Here is a 9,921-nt window from a genome sequence, read left to right as displayed (position 1 = left end):
ACCTGTACGAACGATACTCGCCATTTAAAAAGCGTCTTAGCAACCGATGTACGGAAGTCCTCGAGACTACGGGACAGGTGGATCTTATCGCAATACACTACTAAGGCTAACTTCTGATAACACACAAATTTTACATTGTCCCCGCGACAAAACGGGCTAAAAAATTGTAACAATGTGTCTTATGAATTAAGATAAATATGAAATTGTTAGCTCAATTCTTTATTTCGTTTGCAAGGTCGTTTTAAATCTACTTTTGCCATTTAAAAGCTCGTAAGGTGTATACTGTGTGAGAGGTAAATATACTGATGTATGTAATTAAGTGCTGTGTGGAAAATTTAAATATATATAAGCATATTGTGGAAGAGATTTAAACAACGTTTTTAACGGCAATATTAAGCTGCTTCTATAAAACTTCCCTCGCTCAACCGCATTTTAATTTCACTGCTATGGAATTTGTCTTAAATAAAATCACTGAAGGTTTGGTAAAGCTGTTATAATACTTTTGTGCGGTATAAAGTATATTTGTATTCGGGATATTAATAAACTGAATCAATTTTTAGAATTTCAAAAGTAGAATAATACACATAACTGAGAGAGAGAGGAGAAGAGGGTATATTGCTATCGACCCTACACCTGCCCCGCCCCTCCCTCCCCCTCCGGTATGGCATGCAAAGCATGAACATACTCGTGAACGAGAAGAGAAAGAAGTTGCGATTGAATTGTGAAGTGATAACTATAATTAATATATTTGAATCTAACGACTTTTAAAGGCGCAATGTATTATGTTGTGGAATAGGGAGAGGAACTGCCTTCTGTATGTTTTTTTTTTAATCAATGCTGACTGTACGTCGTCTTTAAGGCAAACATTTTCAAAACTGATATCCGAATGCAGTGCTTGATTTTATTTTTTAGATTTTTAAAGCAAGCGAGATAACTCTTTTCCGACGATGTCCAGGTTGAATGTTCATAACCCTCTTAATAAAATAACCTTCTTAATAAACATCATATCAAGACATTTAGTTATTTATCATGCAAAACCATAGTATGCAACAATTCAGCGTAATTTACATGGATCTTTGGTTGAAAGAAAGGTATCGGGCTCAACTCGTAATCCGAGTTCTGTTCTATAGAATGATGTAGAACGTTAAAACAACCATGTTAAGAATGATTTTGGATTAACAAAACACTCTTCTGTCACTAGAATTCTGGTATGATTCTTTTAATATTCGTATGAACTCAAGTTCATTCCCATGTTAACAAAAACTATTAAATATTTACACTGAAAAATGCAGGGGATATTTTTTTTTCAAAATAATTCTTTCTGAGAATTCACCAAATTTACAAAAATCGTTTTGCAGATTCAAATTTCATATATAATGACCCTTTGAGAAATATCATGTAGATTACAGATAAAATCGTTGAAATTGCACCTCTTCATGGCAGTGAGAAGAATTTTGGTCCCTCGCTCACCTGGTCTCAATTGCTCAGGTGCAATGATCAATTATAAATTGCAACTGTCTTGTCTGTCCATCATATTAATAAAAAATCTATATTTTTGAAGCCGTATGTTCTGATGCAGAAGTTATGGTCAAGGTTACAGTTTTTGAAAGTCGAGTGACTTCGAGGTCAAGGGCATGAGGTCAAAATTCATAGATTAGTACATTCGGTAAGGGTTAATTACAGGTAATGCACATTCGGATTCGGAAAAAGAAAGCCTGGTCTCGTCTGGTGCAAAAGTTAGACCAAAGTTAATTTTTTGGAAAGTAATCAAACTTCAAGTTCAAGGTCATGTGAAAAAGAACAATAGAACATTCGGAAAGGACTTACCACAGATAATGCATAGGTGAAATATAAAGCCCTGTCTCTCCAGCTGCAAAAGCTACGGCTATAAAAAAGTACGCCAAACTTCAAAGTCATGATCTAAACATCACGATCATAGAACATTCTGAAAGGTCTTGTCTTAGGTAATGAACAAGTGAAATATAAAAGCCTTATCTTCTCTTATTTTAAAAGTTATGACCAAGGTTAAAGTTTGCGACACATAGACGGACTGTCAGACAGAAGAATGAGATCCCAGGGAAAATTCATCGAAGTAACTGATGTTGTGTCCGTCAAATCTGATCATATAATAGCCCCATGGTATTTCACATCATATTAGTATTTTGTTTGTTTGGCTGGTTTGTTTTTTATGGATATTGTTGTTTGTTCCTTTTCTTATTTCTATGTGTTGAATGTAGGTTGAAAACTAATATAAAAATGAAATTTAAGATTTAATTTAATTAATGAGAATGAAAGCATACATGCATAACGTTATAATATATGTATTCATTTCCATGTGAGAACAAGGTGACTTCGGTGAGCGTTGTAGCCCAAAGGCCTTTTATTGGGACAAAATAATTACTTCGAACTATTTAAAATCCAAAACAAATTTAGTGCATGTTTCTCACCGAATTTTACTCTAGATGAATAAATTGATGAATTTTAAATTTTTATAGCAACATGTGACATTTTTTTTTTTTTTTTGCTTTTCATTGGGGTTCTATCACAACACTCCCAAGATACCGGTATTGAAAAATACAAGCTTCAAATATCAAGTTTCGTTGAAAAAGAAAAACGTCATATTTTGCTCACGTGGACAGGAATCAACATTGGAATCACCCTAATGTTCCTTATATCAATATTTATAAGTTTTATTTTTGGGGAGGGGGTTTTGGGGGTTAAATATTACCTCATTTAAAAATGAAAGTACACTGATTGTGAACTATGGTAACCATGCAATTGCTACTATTTGCAATTCTTGGTGACCTAACAGGCCATTGTTTACCATCTGATGAAGTTTGAACGCACCTTAACTTATATATTTTTGAAGAAATAAAAAAAAAAAAAAAACAGAACCATCAACGTCTAGCTACCAAACTGGGGAACTACAAAGTACATTGAAGAATTCATACATTTTGAAAAACTAAAACTACAGTGAACTGCACATATTAATAAAATGATGCTTTACTTACAAAAATACATATCACAATACACGTCACTAAAATTTATAGGGTTTATCAAATTTGACGTTTCCCCTTTCAAATGGGGAAAAGACGGAATTTGAAACAATAATAAAAAAAACAGAAAAAGACAGGAAATCTTCTACAGCGATATTTTTGTTCATTTTCAAAAAAGAATTTTTATTGATATTTGATCCCATTGTTAAAAAGTCCTTTTTCTGAACAAACAGGAAAAAAATCCCTTTGGTATATTTGAATTCTATATTGAAACAGAATTTGACAATGTACACATTTCATTTTCAGAATTACTCATGTAATAACAAATCTCAGTACTTTTTATCAACACTGTGCACATGTTCTTTTGCCTTCATTCTCAAGCATGCTATGCTAGAATTTCGGGGGTCAAAGTCTGTTATTCTCGGACACCCTCCCAAAACTCCCGGGAATCCTCGGTATGAATTACCTATACCATTGCTAGAATGTGCATATGGAGAGGGAAACAGATTAGGGTATGATGTCAAACAACTCTCTGGCGCAACTGACGTCACGCTGGATGATTCGGTGTTTTTCATAGACGGAGTAAGCCATGGATCGAGAGGTAAAGGTGATCCGAAGGCACCTGACGATTTTCGTGAAACTAGACCAGAAGTGAAATCTTCATTGATCCTCAGCGTCGAATTTTCCAGTTTGTCCTGACGTCGCCATTTAGCCCGTCTATTTTGAAACCACACCTGATATAAAAAAAAATAAAATGATTGAAAAAATTAGAAATTATATGACTTAGTTGTTCAATGGCAAAAGAAGTCTTTTTATATTCAATTTAATTTGTCAAAAACTTGACGACATATTCCGTAAAAGTAGGTCCCTCGGTTATTGATAAAAATATCCAGTTAATTGAATAACACGCTAAAAGACAGAGGGACAAAGACACCAAATACTACAGACGCCACTAAAAACGATTTTGTTTGATTTGGAATCAGTGGATACAATATCAAATCAGGGGCGAACAAGAAGGGGGCGGGGCGCGCCGCGTGACGTACCCTAGAGCTATGCAGACAGAGAGAAGATTGGTTTAAAAATCCCCCCTCGAAAAACTCTTGGATGCAATTAAAAACACTCGTCGCCTTTCTTTCCTTGATTCTGGGTTTATTCATGTGCATAATTGAGGGTTACTTTTGAGCCATTAACTTGTTAGTGGGGACGGCCTATAGCTGAGTTCGGATTAACTCAGTCACACGGCCAGCTGTCCCTCTGTATTGGACTCTAAAGTACAAAGTGAGTTGATCCCATGCTAAGTCAATTACTGAGGCTAAGAGCTGCAACAGAATGGTTTGGGTCTAACATCTCTATTGATATCTTTCATATAAACCTTGTTAGCAACAACGAAGTTACCCCCAGTCACATGAAAGACCCTTCTGTCACAAACGATAGCCATTGACAAGATGTATAAACTGTAATGAATCGAGCTAATGAACTTGTCTTTCACAATCAGTCCATTTTTTCAAATTAAAGTCAATTACATATGGGACTCGGATATTTTTATCATTCAGCAGACACCAAACTTTGAAATATAAACATGATACATAAAGCAAAACACTGAATTACGGCATCGGTTATTATTTTCGAACACAAGGAAGAAAAAGGATGAAGATGGAGAAAAGTATGTCAAGAATAAAATAAAAGAATAAAACAATCGGATGTCTAAATATGGTATAGGAACCCTGAACAAAAACAAAAAGTCTTTCCCGAACTTTTTAGAGTACTATATCTAAAATTTAATATTTCATTATTTGTTTTCAGGTGTAAAATATCAAATATATTATTTACATAATTATGAAAACATACCTGTACTCGGACTTCCGGGAGATCTATTTTCATGGCCAATTCCTCTCGACTGTACACATCCGGATAGTGCGACTTTTCGAATGCTCTTTCCAGCTCATGCAATTGATATGTTGTAAAAGTCGTGCGGTTTCGTCTTGTTTTCTTGCGGGGGTCCGAATTTCTTTCCATCTTCCCAGATTTTCTTCCATCAAAATTTCTCTGTAGCTTCATTTCGTTTCCTAAATTAATTTTATTATAATCAGCACATCGTACATCAAAGAAAAATAAATTCGAGGGAAAAATATTGAATGTCTTGAGAAGTTAGTCCAATCTAGCTTTTGGTCCATTTACCCCTGCATTACATTTAGGAAATAGATAAATTCGCTTGAGCGTGTGATTTATATTTTTGTTTTCTTTTGTGCAAAATATTTGCTTAAACCCACCTCAAATAAATTGAAAATCAACGATGCAAACTTCAGAGAACTATTTTGACAGAGAAGAGCCAAAATGACACGTCGAATGAGTTGTAAAGCTTGATACAATCTTTAATAAACCCGAGGTAACAAATGATAAAATTTGACATTTATCTTTTCGACACCCCTCTCAAATTACAACTCACAAAGGAGCCCGCGCCACCAAATGCCTCAAAATATATCATTAGGCGAGATTTTATAATTGAATTAAGTTTATTTTCCTCAAAATACACATACAAATTTCACAGCTCAATAGCTGTAAATGGGCGACAGTTTAGAGGAGAATGGGGAAATAAGACGACATTTAACACCCAGGATTCCTTTAACTTATTGGCGACATCTTTAGTTCTCAAATTGTTGCCCGTGTTGCGCCGCGCCGCGCTCTCTCGCTCAGCTAACGAGGTTGCTATTGAATTGAGATGTGACAGCGCATTACTATGTTGGTGTCTCGTTTCTCTCTTCAAAAATTATATTTTCTCAATGCAATTGTAGTGTCATTTAAGTTTAATACCTTCGATACAAATGCGCCTTTGATTTCAGTTTAACAAGATAAAAACTTTAATTAGGTTTGACGAGCCTCTTTTTGGCATATATTTATAAAGAGGAATCTTATAGCTTCCTTAATTGACATTTTCTATCGAGTTCATCTTGGATTACACGATGTGCAATGTAAAGTTTGATAATATGAATAGTGAAAATTTAATTGAAATTTGAATTTTTAATTGAAGGGCACATAATCTTAATTCTCTGTCTTGAGAATATTCCGTTTAAATTCATAATGAATACCAAATATTTTGTTAACTTAAAGTAGACTCAATTATGAAGAATGTGCTTGGTAGCCCTTTGTATTTTTTGTCTTTGTATTTGATGACGTTTCATTATTTTATTTATCAAATTGCTTGTTTGTGTTGTATTTGTTTTTGGCAAATACTATGTACAGTTGATGGTGCACGAGTTATAAGTCAATTGACATATTTTCAAAAGATCTTTTGAAACGTAGAGACATACGTATCATGAATAAATTTAAGACAAAAATCATTTAACTACTGAGCAAATATTGCAAAGATGAATGATCGAGCACAAGTATGTCGTTTTCTTCATTAAAAATATTTTAATTTAATGGAAAATTAAGGGATTAAAAATGAACAATTGCGATAGAATTTAATTATCAAGTGTTTTTTTTTTTTTTTTACCCATTTAGGGTCATTTTAAAAAACTTTTGTACATAATTTGACATTGAATATTAGGAGCATGGATTAGAAATTAATTCTGCAGTGAAATACTATAGCGTTCTCTTAACAAAACACTATTCTATACAGGGTTGGCCGGGAAATACCAGTGGTGGGAATTACCAGTGGTAAATACCGGTATTTCCCGTCCCGGGAAATACTACAAATTTTGTCTAAACTGGGAAATACTGGGAAATATAAAGTTAAAGATTTTTATTTCTTTAATTCATTCAATCTTATACAAAATTCAAAAATAAAATTAACATAAAAACAGAAGATGAATAATATTGAATATGTCTCAAATTGCAATTTAACATATTCAGAATGTATCACTACTCCAGGTCCCATACCCATAAGCATTCTGAAACATTTCCCTGGCTATGTGAAACTGAAGTTTTCCAAATCAAGTTTCTTTTCAGTTTTGTAAATTATTAAGTTTATTAATTATAAATCCAAGAACAAAACAAACTCATTTTAATCCTTCTATAAACACTGTAGTTATTACAATCAATCATGTTGTTTTAACAAATTGCTCTGGACAGTTTTGTGCTCCTGTTTTGAGAGATAATTACCTTGGGTAGAATTGAAAGGCTTCTTCTTAGGTTTGATATTATTATCCATTTCTGTACTGTATCTGTTTGTATCATATTGTACATGTATAGACTGATAAGCTCAAAAGCTTAAAATAACAATAATGAAGAAAGAAAGATATTTTTACCATACTCTACATTTAAGAATTTTCTTAGATCCTTTTTTAGTTACTTAAAAAACCAATTGGGATCTTAGGGTTCATTGGACCTTTATAGACTATAGCTGACTAAAGCATCAAACAAATGACACTCATGACTGGTATATGAATATACCGTTTTATAATTATATAAATGAATTACTTGGAAATTTTTTTAAATCAGGGACAGTGATACCAGGTAGATATCTTAGCCAATAAGATGTCAATATGAATGAAATATGTAGCTATTTCTTACTTCCCAGTATTTCCCGGGAAATACCAGTAATTCACGGTAATTACCAGTATTTCCCACCGTCCTGGGAAATATGAGTATTTCCCAGTTTTTTGCCAACCCTGATTCTATATGTTTTTTTAAATTAGAATAAATATCAATTTTTTTCTTATTTGTTATTAGTTAGACTATAAACGACATTTTTTTTTAAATTCTCATTCTCTTGAAATGATCATTGCCTAATCAGCCTACGTATTGTTTTACTATAGGCTATTATTTCACAACGTTAACAAACAACCACAAAATGAATTTAAAATATCAGAAATATTTTTGATAAATACCATTTTTTTGCGAGACTGTTTTAGTCTAAATTCATCGAAACACATTTTTTTTTTGTTTCAAGTAAGTATACAAAGGAATCTCTATTTGGAAGGCATTTTCCCTTAAGTTATTTGATTCTCCCCATATATTTATGGGCAAATTATCATCTAAAAATATAATATAAGCAGTGTTGTACATTAACTTACAAGTACAGTATTAAATCTAAACACGGAGTCTTCCTGACTCTTTAATTAATTTTGTACGTTTTAGAAAGGGTACACGATATAATTTATATCGGTAGGGAAATACTAATATTCTGTTTCCGAAACAAGGTGTTCGCATCTTGTACACTTTAGTCATTTCATCGTATTAGTAAAGATTCAAAGTTATCAATCATAAAAAAAAATAATAAAGATAAAGGTCTAGGAGTTTCAATGACATTTCGTCTACAAGAAACTCGTTTTTAACATTTTTGTTATTATGCCTACACAGTTTTTTTCTCGATTTTTTCTGATTAAGGTTTGTTTTATTACATGTACTAGTAAGCCGGCTTTCACCTTAATTTTAATTTCATGTAAAATTCTTATCAATTTTATTTTTGCTTTCATATATAATTCTGGTCAATTTTTATTTTACTTTGATATATAATTTTTACTTAGTGTATATTTCCCCGAAAAACTTTGAAGTCGAAAATATTATACTTTTTTTCTTACTTTAACGGCAATGTGGTGCAGGTACTAGTATGTTGGCTGTATTAAGAGGAAACGTTTCAATCAATACATGCTTATGTTAATTGCTATTTAAAGTGTAATTTAATTTTCATGAATTTTGATGTATATTTTAATATAAATTAAATTATCTATACTTACCTGTATCAGATGAAGATGGCTGAACTCGGGCATTTCCCTGCAAATGTTTTGTTCCGGAGTTAGAACATACGTTGTAATTCTCCCGCATTTCCTCTCGAATTCCTAAAAGAGCATCAATGCTATGGAACCCGGCTAGATTTGCCTGTCCCGGAAAATGAGTTGGCAACATTATTATCACTGGAACTCTAGAAATTGTTCTAGAACATGCTAATACTATTTATATTTCCTAAAAGTTTTCGTGTCAACGCGGCTTAAGCATTCATGAATTTCATAGGGAAAATCCGAGCCGAAGTCGAGCCTCCAATTTGATCATTTTGATTAATTCTAATAAAACAAAAGGAATTTTTAAACAAACTAGTCCTTAAATCGAATTAATAAGTATGCCACCAGGATGTAATTTGGTTTTGCGTGACGCTTAAGTCTTATAAATGAGCCTCAACTCCGTTCTCAAGTTTGGGTTTCTTCACGAGGAGACTTCTTATTGCTTGAAGTTTAGCTGGCAATTTGATCCTGAGAGACAGCAAACATACAATATGGATATAATAACCATCTCCCCAATTAGAAAGACGTCAAAAGCCATCACAGCCGGGGTATTATGCGCTGTTCATCTCTCGGTGATCGGGGCGGGGCTAGGCTGATGGCACCGCGGTCGCGAAAAGACGCGGTCTAGATAGCAGAACTTGCGATTTGTAACTTTTTATTCCTTCATACCTTATTTACTTGTGTATGTTGTTGTTTAGAAAACTGTATAAATTAATGCATTCAACGAGGACAAATTTAATCTCTATAGCGCTCATTAGATTGTTCCGCTAGAGGTCGCTTTTGACGTTTAATGCAATTGACAGATGTCACCATTGGTTTCATTGATCTCAAGGGATGATTCTTCTTGACCTCGGCGCCATCTATTGGCACTTTATTTTATTTTCTTAATCTGAGAAAAATGGATAGTCATTGTCAAACGTTAAACAATTGGTTATAAGGTACCAATTCGGACCTATATCTTTTATGTAAATCTAATATGTTTGTGTAGATTCAAATTCAAATTATGACCCTTTGGCTAGAATTGGGAAACAATTGTTGATCGAAATTGTGTGTAGATTTGGTTGGAAGAAAATGATGATTAGGCACGCTAAAAGTAAGATCATATATTTATGTACTAGATTTTATACACTGTGCAAAATTACGGCTTTTGGAGCAAGGATGGAGAAAGAATTTATGCGTTCCAGGCAAGCGTTATCGCTAAAGAG

At 33.2% G+C, this 9,921-nt stretch overlaps 1 protein-coding gene across 1 annotated transcript; it reads right to left on the bottom strand.

Annotated features, from left to right (window-relative positions):
* Positions 1–3,247: 3,247 nt before the first annotated feature.
* Positions 3,248–8,901, bottom strand: LOC133174593 (retinal homeobox protein Rx1-like). Its single transcript, XM_061309697.1, has 3 exons — positions 8,675–8,901; positions 4,845–5,062; positions 3,248–3,730 (listed from the first exon to the last, which is right to left on the bottom strand). The coding sequence occupies exons 1-3, from the start codon at positions 8,841–8,843 to the stop codon at positions 3,326–3,328; spliced, it is 792 nt and encodes a 263-aa protein (XP_061165681.1). The 5' UTR covers positions 8,844–8,901; the 3' UTR covers positions 3,248–3,325.
* Positions 8,902–9,921: the final 1,020 nt, after the last annotated feature.

Source organism: Saccostrea echinata, unplaced genomic scaffold (assembly GCF_033153115.1).
Source record: "Saccostrea echinata isolate AGI-Se365-2 ecotype Australia unplaced genomic scaffold, CSIRO_AGI_Sech_v1 ptg000002l, whole genome shotgun sequence".
Classification (NCBI taxonomy): Eukaryota; Metazoa; Mollusca; class Bivalvia; order Ostreida; family Ostreidae; genus Saccostrea; species Saccostrea echinata.
This window is presented reverse-complemented; position numbering and strand designations above follow the sequence as displayed.